General features: G+C 41.0%; 1 protein-coding gene across 1 annotated transcript in view; it reads right to left on the minus strand.

The window, feature by feature from the left end:
- The window catches only part of DIAPH1 (diaphanous related formin 1), a 96,076-nt gene that overhangs the window by 54,762 nt on the left and 17,423 nt on the right, over nucleotides 1–23,891 (minus strand). The window contains exons 2-16 of the mRNA XM_044916728.1: nucleotides 14,159–14,185; nucleotides 12,833–12,988; nucleotides 10,294–10,395; nucleotides 9,812–9,942; nucleotides 9,529–9,615; nucleotides 8,442–8,505; nucleotides 7,193–7,332; nucleotides 5,848–5,956; nucleotides 4,796–4,906; nucleotides 4,530–4,648; nucleotides 3,779–3,895; nucleotides 3,050–3,165; nucleotides 2,478–2,542; nucleotides 1,025–1,163; nucleotides 1–64 (exon numbers count right to left, since the gene is read on the minus strand). Of these exons, the coding sequence (XP_044772663.1) occupies nucleotides 1–64; nucleotides 1,025–1,163; nucleotides 2,478–2,542; nucleotides 3,050–3,165; nucleotides 3,779–3,895; nucleotides 4,530–4,648; nucleotides 4,796–4,906; nucleotides 5,848–5,956; nucleotides 7,193–7,332; nucleotides 8,442–8,505; nucleotides 9,529–9,615; nucleotides 9,812–9,942; nucleotides 10,294–10,395; nucleotides 12,833–12,988; nucleotides 14,159–14,185 (1,547 nt within the window). The remainder of the gene's footprint in view (nucleotides 65–1,024; nucleotides 1,164–2,477; nucleotides 2,543–3,049; nucleotides 3,166–3,778; nucleotides 3,896–4,529; nucleotides 4,649–4,795; nucleotides 4,907–5,847; nucleotides 5,957–7,192; nucleotides 7,333–8,441; nucleotides 8,506–9,528; nucleotides 9,616–9,811; nucleotides 9,943–10,293; nucleotides 10,396–12,832; nucleotides 12,989–14,158; nucleotides 14,186–23,891) is intronic.

Here is a 23,891-nt window from a genome sequence, read left to right on the forward strand (position 1 = left end):
GGGGGTGGGGGGATACAAGCACTCCCAGGCAAAGGAGGGGGTGGTGGTGGAGGAGGAATGGTATCACATCCAGGAAGAGGAGATGGGGTGGGTATGCTAAGCTCTCCTGGTAAAGGAGGGGCTGGGGGTGGAGTAACAGTGTCAGGAGGAGGGGGAACAGTAGCACTGCTAGGAGGGGCTACAGCAGTAACTGCAGCAGAGAGAGAAGTCATTTCTTTCTTGGCATCTTCCAGTTCCTTGGACAGCTTGGCAACCTAGAGGAACAACATCAATGGAAGTACTCGTCACTCCGCTTCAGGGACCACTGGGGTTGGAAAGGACCTAAAAAATTACTTAATCCAGAGTTTTCTTTTTATACATGAAGACACTGAAAGGAGTCAGACTGATGAAATGATTCACCTAAAGTCACACTGATATTTAGTGGCAGAGCCAAGACTAGAATTCAGGTCTTCACGTTCTTAGTTCAGCACGCTTTGCATTAAAAAAGCAAATTCAACCTTTATGTTAAATTCTCCCTTTAATTAAAAAATGCAAAGTTCAAGTAAATCAAATATTCTAGTGAGATAAGCACATTAGTAATCAAGTTATCAGATATCACAGATCATTTAAATAACTGTAACTGCAAAGAGAGTGTGGGCATTAATCTGTCCAGTAAAGTAAGAAAATCAGCAAATATATGAAAAGAGTTTTTTTGGATTTTACTCCTGAATTTATGAGATGACTTAGTTTTATTTCTGGGTAGTACTGTGACTCCTTTTACTCTCTATATTGTTCGTATTTTCCAAATTTTCTATCTTGTGTGTTACCTCAAAATGAAACAAAAAACAGTAAATGATTTTTAAAATACGCATCATTTAACTAGATCACCTATTGGTAACTAAACCTTCCCTAGGAGTAAGATGACTGACTCCTGCTGCAAGACAGGCCCATCATGAGCTGCCGATGGCTTAGAGGTCACTCTACCTTCCCTGCTCAAACATTACCTCTCCTGTGAGCTGAGACACCTCTGCTTCCAAGTCCTGTTTCTCTGTGGCAATCTGCTGCTTTTCAGAATTCAAGGCATCCTTTTCTCCCTGAAGATCCTGGAGCTTCTGCTCAAAGTCGCTCTCCATCTTTTTCATTTCTACCTGTAGCTCATGTCGGGCTGTTAACTCTGAGTCCAACTAAAGGAAAAAGGAATTAGGCTCCTAGTAAGCTCTCCAGGAAGAAGCAGAGTGTTATCCCCCCAGATTCACTGTTCTGTCCCAAGCCTTTACAGAGCTCACTTTCCTAGGAAATGCCTGGGAAAAAAGACCACCATAATTTTGAACTCAAAATCAAAGTTAAAGTAGAGGGAACCAGGGATCATTTCCAGTCTATCTAACTTGGGGAGTTCTAAAAACAAAACCACCTAAGACAAATACTGTATGATTTCACTTATACATGGAATTTTAAAAAACAAAACAAATGAAAAAACAAAAAAAGCAGAAATGAACTGATAAATACAGAGAACACAGAGGTGTTTGCCAGAGGGAAAGGGGTTGGGAGATGGGCAAAATGGGTGAGGGGGGAGTGGAAGGTACAGGCTTTCAGTTATGGAGTAAGTCACGGGGAGTAAGGTACAGCACAGGGAATATAGTGAACAGTACTGTAATACTGTTGTATGGTGACAGACGGTAGCTACACTTGTGGAAAGCACAGCATAATGTATAGAGTTGTCGAATCACTATGTTGTGCCCCTAAAACTAATCTAACATTGTAGGTCAACTGTATTTGGATTAAAAAACAAATAACAAACAGGGTGCCTGGGTGGCTCAGTCGGTCAAGCATCTGACTCTTGATTGCAGCTCAGGTCATGATCTCAGGATTGTGAGATAGAGCCCTACATCAGGCTCTGTGCTCAGCACAGAGTATGCTTAAGATTCTCTTCCTCTCCCTCTGCTGCTCCCCTCCACCCCCAACCCCGCACTTGCACTCTCTCTGTAAAAAAAAAAAAAAAGGCAAAACGACAACAAACCTAAAATTTTTAAAGAAATTTCACATTGTTAAGACATTTACACCAGAGCAGCTATGGTGTACAATCCCAGCAGCCTCTAGGAGCAAAACCCTATCAATCACAACAGAAGTCCTAACAACTGAAGAGGAAAAAAGAATTCAGACATATTCCAGTCCCTGTTGTTCTAGGGGTAAGAGGCCTGAGATACCAGCCAAACCGCAAGAGCTGTCACTGTTAGACATGAGAGTCATCTTTCGTTCCTGTCCCTACCCAGGGGCTCAAGAACTGCATACCACTAACTCCTCAGGATCACATCCATATTAGTTTCTCCAGTGACAAACCTATACCAGAAAGGTTTCCCCTAGGAACTGCTACTGGGTGCTGAATGCTTGGAAAATATCACAGGTAACAGTTTCACATGTCAGAAAAAAATCATAATCCTTAAAAAGAAAAAAAAAGAAAGAAAGAAAGGCCTTCCATTTTTTTGATCTCTTACACACACCTTTTTTTCCAGTTCTGTAGCTTTAGCTTCAGATTTCTCCACCTTTGTTTTATCAATCATTTGATCTGAAAAGAAAGTCAGTAAGTGAAGCTCCCAATTCTCTTGTCTTTCCCACTACCTACACCCTTCAATATAACCAAAGGGCAGTCTTTTGTCCATTTGCTTATTTTTATTATCCTTCTTAATTTTCTGCTCTAGACAAAGAAATGAATCTTTCAGTTAAGTTCAACATGCAATTTCTGAGTGCCTGTTCTATAGTAAGGCCACCATGCTGGATGGCCTGGAGAGTGCCTACAAGTGGTACTTAAGAATGTCTGAGACCAGCAGGAATCACAGATAATAGGTAAAGTCCCTTCAAAAGGTGGGGTGATGTTTGAGTAGGGGTAAATTTTTAGATTTATGTAACAATAAACTAAAGGTCTGTATATTCCTAGCACAGAAGCTAGTTATCACCTAAAGACAAAAATGGAAATACCTGCGGACTAGAAAGGTATCTTCTCTGAAAATTTCACTGGAAGATAAAAAATGAAAGGCAGAGCAATGTTTTAAGGAGCTAGATAGAATATACTTACCAATCAACCCCTCAATATCAATCTGGAGGTGCCGGCACTTGAAGTCAGGATCAGCCCCATTCTTGTGCAAAACTATCTGAGAAATACATTCTTCAATCAACTTATAGTACTGCGGTCTATGGAAGAAAGAGAAGAAGGTTATCAGAGGAAAACCAAAATATAATTTTCAGAAGCATTCAGGATACAGGAAAGTTAACTGCTTTGATAACAGAGAGACCTGGGGAGATGTGTTCCTAAAAAGACCTTTTCATAAAACTAACAGAAGAACGCTGCCATGCTAGGAAACTCGCTATTCTACGAGACCTACCCCATCTTCTTCAGATAATCAAAACTTGTTGCCATCTACCTCCTGGTGCCGATCATTTCCCATCTAAAACTCAGGCTTGATCCTTTCTGTGATAGATAGCACTACTGCTGAATCTCTACTTCTAGGCAACCTGGAAGAACCTTAAATAGGTACCTCCCTTTGCTATCATCTTAACCCCACCTCACTTCCCCTCTCCAAAAAAAGGACATTTTACCTTATACACTCTGACCTCCTCCATAAGGATGCCTTTTAGTCAGATTAAAAGGACAACTGACAACTCCTTTTGTATCTGTTGACTAAAAATGAACTGTAATCCTTGTCTTTGTCTCTTCTTTTTTCCTTTACGGACGGTCTTTGAATTTAAGGATTTTGCTCTCTCTACTTAGGCTCAAATTCAATACTTTTCACAGGTATACCATTACCTGGCCTCATAGTCATTTCGGACCAAGAGTAGGTGCTGCAGGATGGATAGGAAGTGTGGCTCTGCCTTTGAATCCTTCACTGTGTTTAAGAGAATCTGGAAGACATCACTGAAGTCAGTAAAAAAGGGGAAGAGGCTAAGGAAAGCATATATTTAGAAACCATGTTTGACAGGTGGATGGTCCTACTCTTGGCATAAGTCACAAGATGCCACTTCTATTCTAACAGCTGCCTCTCCTGTAAACATTACCCCGAACTTTAAGCTCCATAAGCTGCCTTAGGCCAAGGGACCAGTGGTTTGGGTGGTATTATACACAGAGATAAAGGATTCTCAGTCCTCGGCTTGGAGATGAAGCAGTAGACAGAAGTGAAAAGGTAACTGCACACAAGTCACTTGTGTCAAATAGCAGTATGGAGCCAAACTACTCCCTCTGTCAGTCTCAGGGACACAGAGAAGAAAGTAAATTACAAGCCCACCCCTGACTTATGCATATTCTCCAAACACCAGCTCTACACCTTAGTAAGCTAAGATTTCATGTTCTAGGAGGTCCATACTCATTTTGATAGGAACCCTCAGATCTCTGGTCCATGCTGAGGTAAATAAAGCCCACAGCAATCAAAAGATACCTGCCTCATCTACTGAGAAGACACACAGGCTGATGCCCTGTTCTGAGTCATCACCCCACACCATTCCGTACAGGGATCTACACTGAATGTCTCAACGTGTCTTGAACCCAGTTCATAAAAGGATATTCCATCTCCATTCGAATGTCATCCAGCCGTCCCTTTAGGTCATAGGAATCTTCTTCTCCTTGCTCATCAAACACACTTAGTTGCACTCTCATATCATCATTTTCAATCTCTCGAAGGTCCTGTCAATGACAAAAGTACAAGTCAGGGAACCCAGAAGTGTCCTATGCTGGCTAGAAACCCAAGCCTTTCAACCTGGTTCTTAATGATGGGGCTGTCAAAGCCCGCAGCACGTGGCGTGGCCGTCCTAATGAAGAGCTGCATCTCACCTGCAACACTTGATGTAGCCCCAAGCGCATCAGTTCACTTCGGATGTGCACTCGAAAGTCAAGTTCTTCAGCTTGTGTGATGAGAGCATTGATCAGCTGTAGGCAGCCCACCTAAAGGAAGAAAATTCGGCAGTATGTCATTGTAGACTCCTAGAGATCAAGATTCCATTCTCTTTACATGCATGCTGAGGGACCCAAATGTAATGTAGAAGATGCAGTACAAAACTACAAGAACAACTTTCTAGTAGAGCAATAAGACCTGATTTGAGCCCAGGTCTGGAGAACTCAGAGGTCTAAATGATTCCAAGGATTTGATGGGAGACTTTGTTCTCAGCCTTGGCTTCCCTAGCGTATAAATAGATAGAATGCCTTTTCCCCATCTCATAATAAGGAAAGCTGCTCTTTCTCTGCCTTCTTGGAGAGAAGGATAATCATTTTCCCTTCAGAACAAATCCTGAAATACAAAACATATACAGACACAACTCATTTCATTGGACTTCACTTTATCACACTGCTCTATATAGTGCATTCTTTTTTTTTTTTTTTTACAAACTGAAGGTCTGTGGCAACCCTGTGTCAAGCAAGTTTATCAGTGCTGATTTTCCAATAGCACTTGCTCACTTGTCTCTGTGTCGTATTTTGGTAATCCTCAGAGTATATCCAACTTTTTCATTATTATTTTATTTGTTGTGGTGATCTGTGATCAGAGATTAGACTCGCTGAAAGCTCATATGATAGCATTTTTAAGCAATAAAGTATTTAATTAAGGTAGGTACACTGTTGTTGTAGACATAATACTACTGCACACTTAACAGACCATGGTATAGAGTAAACGTAACTTTTACATGCATGAAACTAGGAAAACAAAAAATTCATTTAACTCGCTTTATTGAGATATTGGTTATACTGTAGTGTTCTGGAAGCAAACCTGCAGTATCTCGGTATGCCTGTAGCTGGGAACCATTCCATGTGTTCTATTACATGGTCAAATGAGCCTAAGTCCTTCCATCTTGAATTCTATTCTTGGACACAGTTTCGGAGGATACACTTGCCTTGAGTGCAATGGTGGTCCCACTTTTTAATCCATCCAACAATGGCTGGAAGCGTTCCACCTCATCCATCTCAGCTCTTTCTGTCATCGCTGTCAAAACCCTTTCATTCCTACCCAGGAGAAAGGAAAGGGAGAGAAATGTCCAGGTGCCCTGGCACAGACAGGCACAATAGGTAGATCATACAGGGGCACAGATCAGTTAGAACACAGAACATTATCAACTGTCCAAACTTCCAACTTTATTCTCATCACCTAGGGCTGGGGTCAGAATCTGGTGAAAGCTAAGGACAATCTCGTCAGAAAAATGTATTCCCTAAAACCCATTCCTAGACTCCTATCTATGGATACCAAATTAGAACACCTGTTCTATGGAGTATAAACTGATATAACTTTTGAAGGGGTAGATAACAGTATCAGTTTTAAATGCACATAACATTTGGCTTACTTCTAGAAACGTATCCAACATAAATGCATAAACGTGAAAGAATATATGTACAAAAACGTTCATTATGGCATCATTTGTAATAGTAAAACTTCTTATCACCTAGAGCAGGGGCCAGAATCTGCTAAGGAAAAAAAAATGTCCACCTAAAAAGTCTAGCAATGGGGAAATTGTTAAATAAGTTATGGGACATACATACTATGGAATGTTAAATAGCCACTAAAGATAAGGTAGATCTTTGTAAGTACCGACCTAGAAAGATGTTCAAGATAACTGTTAAATTAAAAAAAAAAAAAGGTGAAAAGAAATGAATGGTAATGATTTAGTTTTTATTAAATCAAACTGCTCCACAGCAATAAAAATCTATCCTATGCATGTGATTTGTTTTATGCACATAAGCCATCTTTCCTTAGTTCTAACATTCCACCTTTTGGAGTGACAGAAAGTATCTTAGAACCCAGGAAATACAATTTGTCTCTGCTAGAAAAAAAAAATCTGTAAGATTGTACCCAAGCCATTAACACTGGTTGCCTTTGCAGAAAAGGATTTACTTAACTTACTTAAATTTTCCTTTATATGTTTCTATATTGTTTGAATTAAAAAAATAAAGTTGTGTTACTTCTGAATTAAAAAAACAAAGTAAAAGCAACCCTTGTCCTAGGCGATATAGACATTAACGGAGCTCTAGGAGACACCCTGCAGATTACTCCTCTGATAACCGCCAGTATGCTGAGGACAGCGCCAAATATCTCACAGTCCTTCTTAAACATTACGATTCAGTGTTCACGCCTTGGTCTTACCTAGTATTTAGGACAAAGTGGACACCCAAGCAACTCAATTTTCCTCTAGACTAGGGAAGGTGGTCAAAAAGAGAATGGAAAAGAGCTATAACCCAGTCACATACATGTCCTCTGGCTGTGGTAAGATACAAAGAGCAGAAAGCAGCTTAGCTGCATCAATCATCATGCTGGGAACAGCCGGATCCATGGCTCTGACCAGCAGCAGGATACCTTCTTCTGTTTCCAGCATGGTCTTGATTCCAAACTGGTAGGGTAAGAACAGAGAAGGGAGGCTTAACGATGACAGCATCTAACCAAGGACAAAGGTAGGGGTAGTTATGGGTTGAATCGTGTCCCCCCCACAAATTCTTATGTTGAAGTCCTAAGCCACAATACCTTGGAATATGACCTTATTTGGAAATAGGGTCATTGGCAGATGTGATTAGTTAAGTTACAACAAGGTCATACTAGAGTAGGGTGGACCCTTAATCCAATATGACTGTTGTCCCTATAACAAGGAAACATGTCGACACAGACATGCACACAAGAACACCACCTTGTGAACACAAAGGCAGACACTGGGGTGAGGCATCTAAAAGCCACAGAATGCCAAAGACTGACAGCAAGCTACCAGAAGCCAGGAGAGAGGCATGGAACATACTCTCCTTCACAGCCCTCGGAAGGCCCTAATACTACCAACACCTTAATCTTGGATTTAGGGCCTCCAAGAACTATGAGACAATAAATTTCTGTTGTTTAATACAGTTTGTAGGACTTTGTTATAGTAGCCATAATAAACTAATACAGGGGTAGACCTCTTCCCAGCATAGCTAAATAGAGCTGAATATAAATACAACACAATTTTATATTAGATACAACACAATTCTAGGTCTTCAAGAATAAAAATCTTTGATTCTTATATTTCTTTTAAATGCCCCTCGCATCCAATGGTGTGAGTAAATTGTAACAATGAGGAAGATAGATCTGCACTCCGGAGCAAACAACTGTGAGATCCCTGAGTTTAAATGGAAGGAAGGAGGGAAGGAGGGAAGGTAGGTACATTGATTCTACAGTAGGAACATGCAGAAAATAAATCTTCCCCGAACAATAAATACAGATCAGGAAATTCAAAAATTAGCAAAACAAAGTATAAAATGAGGAAGGAAAGTGAGCCTACCTTCTGAAACAGACATCAGAACTGGAAAAAAAGGTCCACAGAAACATACATATGTGGCAATCAAAAAGTTCTAATATTAAAAGGGAAAGCTACAAGCCCTGAACTTCATATCCCTAGGTCCTTTTTGGAGTTTGCCAACAGAAAAGAAAGAACAGGGGTCATGATGAGGGTTGGAATGAGAATGGGAAAAATCTCACCTTGTTGTTCATAAATGCTTTCAAGCAACGGATGATCTCATGCTTGTTACGGCTATCGTAGCTCCTGTGTGGTAGAAGACATATTCCATGAATTCCCTTCATTGTATACCCCTCTCCCATTTGACTTTTCAATCTTGTAAACACAGGTCTTCGGAACATCCCCAACTAGTAGCTGAGTGAATTCTAGCACACAGCAATTTGCCCTGAAACACTGGCAAAAACAGGTAGTTGAGAGGAATCACCACCATCAGACCTCTGGTTAATCTTCTTGCAATCCAAGAATTTAGTACTACATTAAAATCTTCTGTTTAACTCCCTCTAGGTTTCTTTCTTTTTAAAGATTTATTTATTTCTTTGACAGAGAGAGACACCACAAGCAGGGGGAGTGGGAGAGGGAGAAGCAGGCTTCCCGCGGAGCAAGGAGCCTGATGCGGGGCTCGATCCCAGGACCCTGGGATCATGACCTGAGCCGAAGGCAGCCGCTTAATGACTGAGCCACCCAGGCGCCCGTCTCTAGGTTTCTAAGTGCTAAATTTGATCAGGATAATATCCCATCTATTACTGCTTGCCTCACTACGTCAAAGGTTTCAAGCCTGTCCATTCAGGAGGTATAGGCCCTATGTTTTGTTTTGGAAAGATCCCAATAAGTAGAGAAGTCACTATGGGTCAGGCTGACTTCAAGGTAGCCTAAGAGTCCAAGATAGCCCGAGAACTATTCCAACCCTGAAGACTGTCAGGAAGTTAGTCCCAAATTCATCAAGGGTATTATAAGACTTCTGAATGGGATATAACCCAGAACAGGTCCCAGGGGAGCTCTGGATGAATGCTAACCCCACTTCCAGACTGGGTAAGAACCTATGCTGGGAGACCCACAATCTTATGTGGTCCACAGCCTGTGTTATCCACTGTGTTCCTCTTCCCTTTGCTGTATTGTAATCATCACTCATCCTCTAGTTTGCGCGAAGACAAACCCTGTTCTCAAGTAACAGCATATTCTCCTGGTCCACAATTTCTCATTTTAATGCCATTTTCTCCTATAGAGCAAACAGCCAAGTCACCGGGAAGATGTCAAGTTGGAAGTCCTCACCCAGGAGTCTCCTCTTTCTCATCATGGAGTCGTTTAAGGATGTCCAATAAAGAGGCCAGGCCCTCAGCACCAAATGTCTGCACCCAGCTGTAAGGAATCGACAGAGACAATGCAATATCAAATCAAATCAAATCAGTATTTATTCACCCAAATAAATTCTACCCTGGCAACTCTTTACTCCCTATCCAGAACTCTCATACATCCTGGCTCCTCTGATCTTCAATATCCACCAGCAAAACCTAACCTTGGGCTCTCACTGTTGTTACCACCTCAGAATCCTGACCTGACAGGGTTGTTGTTGAGGGAGACACGAAGGGACTCCAGGCAGGTAAGCAGAGACATATCCCGCAGGCCTGACCTCAGCTCTTGAATGTACATCATGGCAGACCTAGAGCTCTCCTTCTGGCTCATGCCCTAGATGGGAGCATATGGAAAGATTAGTCAACATTGGACCCAGACATAAAGTGGACTAGCATTAGTCATTACCTTCTGAATATCAAGGCAGACACATATCATACATAGCACCCAACTCTGTGGGACTCAGAATTTCCCATCCCATTCTCCACACACACCTCATGAAGACTGAATCAGGCAAAAAGTATATTAATAACAGCAATCTGAATGAGAGTAAAACAGGAGTAGGCTTATATGACAAAATAAAATAAGACTGATGTAGACATAAAATGTTCTATAAAACTGGTAAAACAAACAGGTCCAAGATAAGGGCAGAGTCCCCCATGCATGGGTACCTGCCCCAGGACTCACAGCCTTAGAGGTGTGTAAGTATTGGGACACCATCTCCCTCTTGATGATAATGTCCTTCTCCCTCAAAGGTTGCTGTTTCTCTTCGTTCAGGTTCATATCCAGCTAGGAGGGGGAGAAAAAGAAGAGCATAAAAACAAAACTGCATCAAGTTTCTTACAAGTTTTCAGAGTTTAATATTTAGTATAGTCAAGAGTTAAACACATTAAATGCTTATGGAATCAGTAAGTTTTCCTGATCCCTTGAGATTTAAGCTATTACAACAGATTATGAAAATTCCTCAGGGATGTTAATGGTTAACATTTTAGCATAAATTCCTACAGACACTTTTTTTTTTTTTAAGATTTTATTTATCTTTTGACAGAGAGAGACACAGCGAGAGAGGGAACACAAGCAGAGGGAGTGGGAGAGGGAGAAGCAGGCTTCCCGAGGAGCAGGGAGCCCGATGCGGGGCTCAATTCCAGGACCCTGGGATCATGACCTGAGCCGAAGGCAGACACTTAACGACTGAGCCACCCAGGCGCCCCCTACAGACACCTTTATACACAATGTTTTTCCTAACAAAAATGGACTCAAGCTAGATGAAAGATTTATTTTTTATTATTGAAACAAAAGCACACATAATGTTTTTTGTACTTGGGATGATCTTAAAAATCTCTTCTGGATGACTGGTATCATCCAAACCCACAAGATCTGCACCACTCTAGGCTGTAAACACCCATTATCACTGGTTAACTCAGTCCTTGTACAAACTCCTTTCCCATGAAGAAAGAACTAGAAACCCTGTGATAAAGCCCCTCCACAGATGTAACTTGGGTGTGGTATTGAGGAAAAGGCTCCACTTGAGCCTATTACATGTATAGCCATGTGTCTGAGCCCACTGCCTCGGTGAGCACAAGTTTAACCCAGCAAGTCCGAAATATTTGAAATGCGGAAAGGGAAGGGGGGAAATGGATACATTTCATTTCTTCTCTGTGTGTGTGTCTGTAAGAGAGAGAGAGAAGGAAGCACTGCCCCCAAAGTAAAACTACTGTAATGTTTTTCTGACTCAATTCCTGGTGCTTTTTTTCTCCTTTTACAGATTAACTGAACACAGAAGTTGCAAAGTGGGGGCCTTCAGGTTGAATCAGACCCAAAGACACAGTACGTTTTGCTTGGCTAGCTCAATATTTTAAATCTGGAAGACTTTATATAAAGATACAGATTTCTAGGATCAGGTGACGCAATCATCAAATTTCAGATTGTGGGTAACTATAGGTCAGTTTCCTCCATAATTTTTTTATAGTGATAGCAAGGATAAAAGAGAGGGACAAAAACCTGTGATGAAATAAAACTTCAAAGAACAGTAGTACAAGGGACCTTATCTGGAATTGTGATTTGAATGAAGAGTTTTTAAAAAAATGACCCAACTGGTGAAATCTGAATGCTGTCTGTAATAGTTGATACTATTAAACAATTACTGTTTTTCAAGAATTGAAGATTTCTGGCTTCTTTAGAAAAACAAATATCTGGCACTGCTGGGCGTTTCCAACTGGAGTGCTATAAAAGCTACTGGCACTGAATTGTGGCTGGCCTTCCTAACAGAAAAGCCCAAAGGCCTTCTGCATTTGACCACAGTCCCTTCTCCTTTTCATCATCCGCTATCTGGCATAACTGATTCCGGCCACCTCCCTGGCCCTGAACACATGTACATTTGCAATCCAAGCCCAAGAGATGATCTTAGGCTCTTACAGCACTTGGACTGAGAGACAAACTGAAAGCTATAATGAAAAAGAGTAATAGTCCTGGCTGAGTGTTTACTGTATACCAGGTTCGGTGTTAGGAATTTTAAGCCCATGCTTTTAATTAAGTTAGGGCTGCCGCTAGCCTCTGTTTGAATCTGAAATCGTCTATCCAGGCAATAGAGGGGTCTTAGGAAAGCTCGGAACCACGTACTCAAAACTTTCCAAGACTTAGCACTACTGCACATTTGCTGAGTGTCCTGCTCACTCAGTGTCCTTCATGGAGGACAGAAAATTAAGTCACATCCCTGTGTACTTCATTACTCAACTGACTTCAGCCACAATCTTTAAAGGTCTTCTAGGAATTATAGCATCAGAATTCTCTTTCCAGATTCACCACTAAATAGAAGACCTTGGGCAAATGATGCCTTTCCATGACTCAGGCTCTTTTCATATACAATTGATTGAGAATGCTTTAAAACTTTATCTACACTGGCTAACCCAAAGGTGGTCTCCATACTACCACATGAATTGGTCCACTCGCCTTAGGTCTTTGTGGCTAACATATTGCTGTGCAGAAGGACATTAACAGGGTGGGCATTGATTAGATATGTCCAAGCCTAACTCATCAATTCCTATCTTATAGACAGGTGCTTGTACATTTAGTCCCTTTGTTAATAGGACTACTAAGAAGTTCTCTGTTAAAGCTGAAATTCTTTGTAATTAAGGGCTAATTAAGGGGGAATCATGCCCAAAAGTGCCCACCATGCCCATAATTGCATTTTCAGAAAAAAAGCAATGTTTTGGGGTGGGAAACTTACCAGCATCTGTTCAAAGAGTACTAGAACTTGATCATCTGAAACATTTTGCAATGACTGTGCTGTGGGGTCATCCCCATATGACGCAGAAGAATTTCTATGAGCAGAATTGGGCTTTTCCTTCTCCTTCTTAATTCTCATGCTGGTAAATCTTTCCAGCTAAGAAAGAGAAAAAAAGTATTAGTGATCCATTTTCATTTACACAACAAACCACACAAGAAGTAGCCAACTCTCTAGTTTCTTTTTTTTTTTTTTTTTTAAGATTTTATTTATTTATTTGACAGAGAGAGACACAGCAAGAGCAGGAACACAAGCAGGGGAAGTGGGAGAGGGAGAAGCAGGCTTCCCACGGAGCAGGGAGCCTGATGTGGGACTCGATCCCAGGACCCCGGGATCATGACCTGAGCCGAAGGCAGACACTTAACGACTGAGCCACCCAGGCGCCCCCAACTCCCTAACTTCTTACACCTGCATGGTTCCTGTGGTTTGTGGGCACTTCAAAATCTTCTGACATGAAAACAATAAATCTCTTATCTAAATTTTGTATACTGACTCTGTACTCTCATCTTCATCCAAAGATAAGAGGACTGAAGTATTAAGATTTGAAACCTTTGTACAAAGAGAAAACCTTGTTCTTGAGCTCTCCTGCCACTTCAAGCCCGCCAGCAATACAGAACTGAAAACACCTCACCTATAGAGTTAGCTCAATAAAATGTCATTTGTTTCTGTCACAGGATCCCTCCCTTCCAGAGGTGAGTATGACCACAGTATTTACTACGTGTAAGTCATAAAGAATAAACAAGTAAATGCCTTAAAACCAGGAACCATTAACTTTTTCTTTCTTCTGTGTTATGGAGGCAGCAAAAGTTCAATATACAGTCTTCAAAATCCCCTTTGCAAAGAATACAGTGTACTTCAGGGGTATATATGCAGCCTCTCTGCCAACCAAAGACTTGTGAACCATTCCCCAAACCTCAAGTACAGATGCTCACACCAAAGAGCCACCAATAAGCTGCAGCTTGTTAGCTCCACCTGTTTGAAAATAACAGTAAGTATCTTCAAGCACTGTGGGACTTCAAGTGATGCGAGTAGCATTCAGACTGCAAGTCAGTTATGAGTTTAAAGAACGTGCCTACCCTTAGAAGCCAATGAATGTCCCAGGGGAACGCATGCAATGGGCCAAATAGAGCAAAGAGTTAGGAAAAATCTTTGGGAGGTTCTGATAATAGAATCAATATCACCATTTCAAGTCAAAGTTATGACAACTGGTAAGTATCACAGTGGAGGAAATGAGCTAGAACATGCACATGCTGAACAAAATTTCCTTACCTCATCTGCCATGAGCCGCTTCAGAGTCTAGGAAACAGGAAAAAGGAGGGAAAAGAATAAGAAGATAGATCAGTAAAATTCCAGGCAACCTCCCCAACACCAGATGGGGTGGGGGAAAAAAGAAAAAGTTGAAAGGATCTAAGCTACTTTCTATAAGCTAAAGATTTCAGCAAACTATTCCTTAGCACATTCTCTTATGTAAGGGGCATGAAGGAGTTTTAAGGTCACTAACATACAACTCTTTGGCAGGGAAAACAAGTAGAGAACTGCGAAGACTCTAAATCTGATGACCAATATGCATATGAAACATGCTCAACTTCACTAGTAAACAAGGAAATGCAAACTAAAAATACAATGAGATACCGCTTCACACTCTGGCGAATGGCAAACCTTTTCCTGTCTGGTCGGAGAGCAGCAGGAGCTCTCACACACTGTCAGTGGTAATGTAAACTGCTATGGCCACTTTGGAAAACAGCATGGCATTATCTAGTAAAGTTAGATATGCACATATACAACTCAACACATCAATTTCTATAAATCTACCCTGCAGAAATTTGCATGTATGTACCAGGATATGGGTAACAAGAATATTCGCAGCAACACTATAATATCTAAAACAGAGAACAATCCAAAGAGCCAGCAAGAGTAGAATGGTTACCCTGGTACCATGTACAGTGGGGAACAATTACACAGAGAAATTAAATGAACTTACAGCTACTCACAAACATTAAAACTAAATACGTTATTTCCTTTATCTTCAGTTTAAAAACATGTCAACTATATTATTTAGGATGTAAGATTATAAACAGAATGATTATCACAAATGTCAAAACTGTGCTTAGTTGGGGTGGACAAGTTATGACTGCAGAAGGGGACAAAGGGGCTTCTGAGGGGCTCACAATATTTTATTTCTTGACATGGATGATGGTTACATGGATGTTTGGTTTAATAATTTTATGTTTTATGTTCTCTTCTGTACACACGCTGTACTTTAAAAAAAACGAGCTGGGGTGGTAAAATAGGAATTCTTTGTCCTAATACTTAATTTTAAACCATATTTCTTTCTCTTAATGTTTTTACAAGAGTATATATAGTAAATGCCTTTTTTTATTTTTTAAAGATTTGATTTATTTATTTATTTGACAGAGACACAGCAAGAGAGGGAACACAAGCAAGGGGAGTGGGAGAGGGAGAAGCAGGCTTCCCGAGGAGCAGGGAGCCCGATGCGGGGCTCGATCCCAGGACCCTGGGATCGTGACCTGAGCCGAAGGCAGACACTTAACGACTGAGCCACCCAGGCGCCCCTATACTAAATGCCTCTTGACTAACCTTCCTCAACTAATGAAAAACTAGCTGTGACCCTGCCACAAAGCTATTTTACTAACCTTTTTATGGACAAGAAAAATCTCTACCATTATGTTCATGATCCCCATGTCAGAGTTCGGTTACATCCAGTTAAATTGGGAATCTTAACTTTTCCCTCCATGGTTCAGAGGAAGCCAAGCTTCCACTGACTGAGGGCTAATCACAAACCTGAAGCTATAAGAACCTTGCTCAGCATCAATAGAAATTATAGTTACTTTGTGTGTGCTGCTTACTGGGGAGTGAAGGCAGAAGGATGATGAAGCAGACAGCAACACCGAAGGAGACTAACAGTTCCTTTTGTCACTACCCTTAGTCACCTGGCACTCAGGGGAAACAAGCTACAAAAAGGATGAGTATGTACAAATTTAATAACCACTGCCAAGGTTAAACTTATGTGCACCTAGAGCAACTGCTTCCAGAAGCTTTTCCTCCAAACTCAAACTGCTCCTTCAGAACCAAGCAACAACCCTAACAATTCTGGGATGGATGTAACGTGGGTAACAGAACTTGGGACTAATGAATCAGTGCCAGTTGGATTGCTCACAGCTGCAGGCTAAGTTAAAGAAAAGGAAACCAGCAACTAGTTCCTTCTGCCTACGGAGTTTCATTTCTCTTCTGCTCATCCCTACCACCACTACGTAAGCTTATGCCATTATTATCTCCTGCTAGACTTACTGCAAAAGCTTAACTGATATCCCTGCCTCCAGTCCTATCTGCCCTACACCAAATCCATTCTCCATACTGTATCCAAGGGTAATCTTTCTAAAATGCCACACTGTCCACGGTATTTCCTCATTTCAAACCTTTCAACGGCTCCCAACTGCCACAAACCCTCTACCTCAAACTCTATCATATTCTCCGCATCCTGAACCAGTTGCAGGTCCACAAACAGATCATGCTGTCTCACCACCCCAGACTTTCCAGGCTGCTCCTTCCCTCAGTCTAGACTGTGCTTTCAAGGCTAACTCCAACAGGCCCTGCAGGATGATACAGACTCTAATTGGACAAGTACGTCTTATGTTTCCACAGTAAAAGGTAGTTGTCTGTCATACAGCACACTAGTTGTGGATTACAGTCGTCTCTTGACTGTCTGCCTCCTCTACTCCTTTCCAGACTAAGTTCATTCAGGGCAGAGCCTGAGACTTAGTTATTATATTTCCTATGAACAGATACCACAATCTGGGGCTGCTTTCCTAAAATACCAAGCCCTGAAAAAGCTCTCAAATCAATTCAATGTGTCAATGAAAAAAAACCCAAAAAACTGAAGCCTAGACAGGTAGAGTAAATCACTGAGGTCACATGATCAGGAACAAGCTGGGTATGAACTCTAGTCTCCAGATTCCAAAGCCTAAAATCTTTGCATTCCCCAAATTCTTCTGCCTTGTTCCCATTTAATGCCCACTAACTCTTGCCTTTAGAAACAAAAGTGAATATATCTTTTCATAAGAAGGAAGATACCACATTCCTTTGCTTTCCTTGGTGCATTATCAGAAACAGATTTAATTACTTAAAAAAAAATTATCCACACTTTAGCGCTCAGTTTGGGTAAGGACAGCAAAAATGATGCATGCAGGATCAAAGTTGCACTTTTCCAAAATGTCCAACAGAGGGTAGCAACTACCAGCAAAGCGAATCACCCTATAGGCAAAATTCTGTTTCAGAACCTAACAGAACACCCCAAGAACAAGCTCAATTCAATTTCTGAAATGTAATCTGCTGCTAGAGTGTACTGAGGGTGTATTATTTACTTACTGTTAATGTGTTTTTCTTATAGATCCTATGTATACTGTGCTTGCAAACAGTAAGCTTTACTCAGTGTTTTAATTATATCCTTACTTGTGCTGTGGCTTCTGAGATAAAGAACAAGAATTCCCAGATCATAAAAAGTACAAATGACTAAAAATAGTGGGATCCAGGAAGATAAATGCTACTGGAGCTGTATTTGTGCCTTATACCACAGATGCCCAGGCTTTTGTCATTAAGTTCTCTAAGCACCCTACCTGTCTCTTAATTCTTCTATTCTCACCATTCTCCTTGCCTGTTGTCAATTCTCTTCTGCCCCCAAACCAAACCCTTACTCTCCTAACCTCCTGGCACTAAATACTTCATCTTCCTGTCCCTCCTATTGAGTCTTCCACTAAAACCTTTAACTATAAATATGATACTGAAGAGAAGCACAGATACTAAATGAAATCTTTTTAAAATATCAAAATCTGCTTATGAATACAGATTAATAGGAACTACTAGATAAAAGACAGTAAACTGAACAAAGCACCTAATTTCTCTCCTTCTTGAAACCCTTCTAAATCTACAGAAAAAGATTTTTTGAAAAGAAAACAATGATGGAAGGAAGGAGCCTATAAGGTTGGGAAGAATAAGAAAAGCACAACTGCAACCAAATTTTGAAGCTGGGGAATAAACACAAAGACTAGTGGTAAACCCAAAAGACCTAAGAAAACTCAGTCCTAAACCAGAAGTAGGAAAAGACAGTAATCAATTGTAATTATATTTAAAGGTCCTGAAAAGGCTCAAAAAGTAGCAGCTTGAGGTACCTATGGAAATGGGGGTTGGAAGGAGGGTGAGCCTAAAAATAAGAGGACTGGCTGGAAGCTGTTAAAGAAGCAGTTCAGGGGCGCCTGGGTGGCTCAGTCGTTAGGCGTCTGCCTTCGGCTCAGGTCATGATCCCAGGGTCCTGGGATCGAGTCCCACATCGGGCTCCCTGCTCAGCGGGAAGCCTGCTTCTCCCTCTCCCACTCCCCCTGCTTGTGTTCCTGTTCTCGCTGTCTCTCTGTCATATGGATAAATAAAATCTTTAAAAAAAAAAAAAAAAAAAGAAGCAGTTCAGTCTGTAGATCCTTCCACTCTCCATTCCCCCAGCCCTCCTCCTGGCCCATAAAATTGAGAGAGTACCCTCCCTTACTCCAGCAGAAATCTGCAAGTTCACTCTTACAAGAAGGTAATAAAGGATCTCTAAACTGGGAGATGCCAGGCACAGTTGTGGGTAGGAATCCTGTCATAAAATCTATGCATAATACCTACTGAGACACCTAGCACCTTCCCCTATAGAGTTTCTGAGAACCCCAGCAGCCTGGGTGGCCATTACCCTTGAGGCAGAAAATTGGTAGACTCTTCTCTGGCAAAATGAAAAATGACCTAGAACTCTCGACACAGTCCAAGTAGATCACCCTGGAGTTCTGCAGTCCAATATGGTAGCTACCAGCCACAAGTAATAATTGAGCACTTTTAATGTTGCTAGTATGCTTGAGGAAGAATTTTAAATTGTATTTAATCTTTTTTTTTAATTAATTTATTTCAGAGAGAGAGAGGACGGGCACAAATTTGAGGGGAGGGGCAGAAGCAGAGGGAGAAGCAGGCTTCCCACTGAGCAGGGAACCCTATGCAGCGGTGCTCGATCCCAGGAATCAGGACCTGAGCCGAAATCAACAATTGGACACTTAACCAACTGAGCCACCCAAGCGCCCCAAATTGTATTTAATTTTAAATAAATATAAATTTAAAAACTAATACATTATTGTTATTGTTAAACTTATGTTTGGAATATCCTGGGTATGTGAATCTACTTTCACCTGAAAATTTTATGGAGTCTAAAAATACGTGAGCTTGGGGCGCCTGGGTGGCTCAGTCAGTTAGCGTCTAACTCTTGGTTCCGGCTCAGGTCATGATCTCAGGGTTGTCAGATGGAGCACCATGTAGGGCTCTGCATTCAGTGTGGAGTCTGCTCCCTCCTCCTCTGCCTCTGCCCCTCCCCCACTCCCGACCCAACTCCTTCACCCCCATGCACTGGTGCTCTCTTTAAAATAAATAAAATCAGGCGCCTGGGTGGCTCAGATGGTTAAGTGTCTGCCTTCGGCTCAGGTCATGATCCCAGGGTCCTGGGATCGAGTCCCACATCGGGCTCCCGGCTCAGCGGGGAGCCTGCTTCTCCCTCTGACCCTCTCCCCTCTCATGCTGTTTCTCTCTCGCTCGCTCTCTAAAAAATAAATAAAATCTTTAAAAATAAATAAATAAAATAAAATAAAATAAAATCTTTAAATAGATCTCAACTATTTTTTTAATAAAAACTTAGCATATAAATTGAGATGTGCTATAAATGTAAAATATACACTGGAGTCCAACAACTTAATATTAAAAACAGAATATAAAACATCTCATTAATACTTTTATAACATACTGAAACCTTTTTATATATTGGATTACCTAAATTAATATTATTAAAATTAATTTCATGTTTCTTTTTGCCTTTTTCTGTGGCTGCCAGAAAATCTGAAATTACATATGGACTCACGTTATAGCTCTATTATACAGGTCTTTTTTTTTTTAAGATTTACTTATTTGGCAGAGAGAGATAACGAGAGCAGGAACACAAGCAGGGGGAGTGCGAGAGGGAGAAGCAGGCCTCCCACCAAGCAGTGAGCCCGATGTGGGGCTCAATCCCAGGACCCTGGGATCATGACCTGAGCCGAAGGCAGATGCTTAACGACTGAGTCACCCAGGTGCCCCTATACAGGTCTGTTCTATATAGTAAAGTGCACAGTTTACAAACTTTACCTGTGCACCTAGAGTTTCCCATCAGTTTGTTAGTAACTAATTTTTTTTTTTTTTTAAGTAGGCTCCACACCCAGCATGGCATCCAACATGGGGCTTGAACTCACGACCCTGAGATCAAGACCTGCACTGCAAACAAGAGCCAAATGCTTAACCGACTGAGCCACCCAGGCGCCTCTGCTGGTCCCTCATTCTTAAACGTTAGCAGACGACCCAGGTTATCAGATATTTGAGAAAAGCCACTGATGTAAGACAGAGGAAAAAAAAAAAGAACAGCCTGTCATTCAGACTATGCAAAAAGATTTTCAAGATCACTAATATCCATAAAAGAGAACATAATGCTGTTTTAAAAAGAAACATGCAGAGGAAAAAGAACCTGTAGAAGTTGAAAATATGAGAACTGAAACTCAAGAGAAAGCTCAATAGAAATACTAGATGATAAGAATTGAGGAAATCTCCCAAAAAGCAGAGCAAAAACACAGAGATGGAAAAGTAAGAGAGAAAAGATAAGCAAAGATAAGATCAGTCTGGAAGGTTCAATACGCAAATAGGAGAAAACAGGGGAGCAGGTTGCCAAAGAAATAATTCAAGAATATTTCCCAATACCAAAGGGTAGGTGCCCAGCACAAAGGATAAAAATAGATCATACAAAGGTGTATTATGGTGAAATTTCAATACACTGAATACAAAGAAAATTCTACAAGATTTGACAGAAAGGAGAAAAATTGGTCATATACAAAGTAATGAGAACAGATTTGGGTTTTTTAACAATACACCAAAAGCTAGACAACAACGGAACAAGGCCTTTAATACATACGAAGAAAAATAATTTCAAACCTAGGATTCTATACCCAACAAAATAATCAATCAAATGTTGAGTTCAGAATAGGCATTTTCAGAAACTTAAGCTTTCAAAAAATTTATCCCCATGCATCTCAGGAAGCTATTGTAGGATATGCTCCACCAAAATGAGGGAGCAAACCAAGGAAGTAAAGGACTTGAAACATGGGCAACAGGAGACCTAACACATGGAAGAGGTAAAGGAAATCTGTAAGGCAAAGATTTGAGATTGTTCTTTGCCAGAGAGCACAATTAAAAGGGGACTATGGGACCCGAGCCAAACCCTCCAAGCCTGTCATCACCATCATCCACTTTTGTTCTGGGCTTTTAAACTGACAATACCTGGTGGGTCTGACCCAGCCAGATTGTTGGCTTATTGGAACCATATGTTAATAATTTCTTCCCTTCCTTCCTTGCTCTACTGTTTGGACCTCAAGGACACTCATTCCACCCCACAGAGTTTTTCTACTTTGACTTATCCAGAAGAATTAAGATTGGCCATGGTGAGCTTAGAAAAAGAAAATATAAAGCAGTGTACTCCTCTGACCATATTCTTGTTGGATGTCTAGTAGTTGATCCTCACTGCAGCCTTGCCAGATGCTCAACTATGGTGACTCTTGATCTCGGGGTTGTGAGTTCGAGCCCCAAGTTAGGTGTAGAGATTACTTAAGTAAATAAATAAATAAATTTATAAGGAGTAAAAAAATATTTATTCTAGAAGAATTTATTCAATAGAATTAAATGAGTAAAACAATTTCTAAAGGTCATTAGCTGGTACCAGAAAAGAGCTCAACAAAACTGCATTTACCAAAATGACCTTCATCTTTTCCAAAAGATGCTCTGTGTTATCAAATCTTATTTAAATCAACACAGATTGCTCAAAGGTGCACCACATCAAAAGTAACAGCATCAAATGGAGTGCCTACATGGCCTAATCGGTTAAGGGTCCAACTCTCGGTTTTGGCTCAGTCCTGATCTTGGGTTCGTGAGATCGAGCCCCGAGTCAGGCTCTGCACTCAGCGAGGAGTCTGCTTGAGTTTCTCCCTCCCTCTCCCTCTGCCCCTACCCTGCCCCCACTTTCTCTCTCTCTCAAATAATAAATCTTTTTAAAAAGTAACATTGTCAAAAATAAATATACCTTAAAAATAAATATATTTGGCTGGGTACTGCTCTGCATTAAGACAATCACTCAACATAAAAATGAAAAGCTGTCCCCTCACTCCCCCCTCAGAGAATAATTCAAGACTATGATTCACTCACCACATCCTAATGTAATATGTGGTAAGATAAATCTTTTGGTTACCATCTACAGGAAATAAGAAACTTCCTAGACACTTTACAGTTTGGTTTCTATAAGAAACCAAAAACAAAAAAGTCCAAAGACCCCAAGGTATGCCCTGTGAGGCCAAACTAATCAGATGACTTAATGAGTATGAAACATACCCTGATTATTATTATTATCATAATAAATGCGAATAAACTATAAAACTTCTCTTCCATACTGGCTTTGCTGTGGTGGTGGTTATATCTATTAACACTTCAGCTTTTAAAAACTAGTGGATAATGGGGTGCCTAGGTGGCACAGTCAGTTGAGTGTCCAACTCTTGGTTTCCGCTTGGGTCATGATCTCAGGGTAGTGGGATCGAGCCCCATGTTGGGCTCCGTGCTCAGTGAGTAGTCTGCTTGGACTCCCCCTCCTATCACTCTACCCTTCCCCTCCATGCCCACGCACGCTCTTTCTCTGTCTAAGGAAATAAATAGATCTTTAAAAAGTGAGTGGATGGGACTAAAGATGGCAGTCTTTTAAACAGAGGTTCCCTCTGTTTGCCTAGCAACAGAACTGGCAATTTTTTAAATTCAAGGCTGTAAGAAAATCATTCCAGAGACTGACTGACCTCTACCCAACTCCCTGACTCTTTAACTTTTCCCACTCAGCAGGAAAACGGGACAGAATTCTCAAACAATTAAGGATGGTCTCTTGGCACAAGATGTTCATGTAGCCAAACAAAAAGTAATTAGGTAGTATCCTTAGCAGCAGAGAGGTTGGCAGGGATCTAATAAGAGAATATGATTAAACTTTACTTTGAACAGAGTACATTACATAGCAAAAAGTGTTTCCAATTCCTACCACTGTGCTTCACAAGAACAGTTAATCATGGATGATAATCCTATGAACCATGTGGTTCATACACGGATAATATAAACCTCCAACTGCAAGCCTGTATCTCAGTACTTTCTAAATATTTTGTTCAGGCTAACTTATTTAATTTTTAAAAAAAACTGTAAATGAAGTATAGTTGATATACAGTATGTTTCAGGTGTACAACACAGTGACTCAATAATTATGAAATGCTCACCAAGGTATTACTGACTATATTCCCTATGCTGTACTTTTTATCCCCATGACTTATTTTATAACTGCAAATTTATAATCTCCTTCACCCATTTTTTTTTAAAGATTTTATTTATTTATTTGAGACAGAGAGAATGAGAGAGAGAGAAAGAGCACATGAGAGGGGGGAGGGTCAGAGGGAGAAGCAGGCTCCCTGCCGAGCAGAGAGCCCGATGCGGGACTGGATCCAGGGACTCCAGGATCATGACCTGAGCCGAAGGCAGTCGCTTAACCAACTGAGCCACCCAGGCGCCCCACCTTCACCCATTTCTTTTGCCCATTCCTCCACTACTCTTCCTCTACCACCTTTTAAAAAAAATTTTGTTCAGGCTAATACCAGACATATTTGAGCTCTTGGCTAAATGACTACCACCAGCACACCACAGCTGAATGCCCTGTGGCCCACTGTGTGAAGATTCTAAGAGGCCCAGGCTCCCTGGGAACTACAGGTTTTCTTAAAACACCTATAATCACAAAGCAATTCACTAACTGCCTCAGGATAGTCAACTCATACCTCTCCCTCTCTGACGTCCACCCTAGCTCAAGGGCTGTCTAATCTAGTGTAAGGAC

This window comes from Neomonachus schauinslandi, chromosome 7, assembly GCF_002201575.2.
Source record: "Neomonachus schauinslandi chromosome 7, ASM220157v2, whole genome shotgun sequence".
Lineage (NCBI taxonomy): Eukaryota > Metazoa > Chordata > Mammalia > Carnivora > Phocidae > Neomonachus > Neomonachus schauinslandi.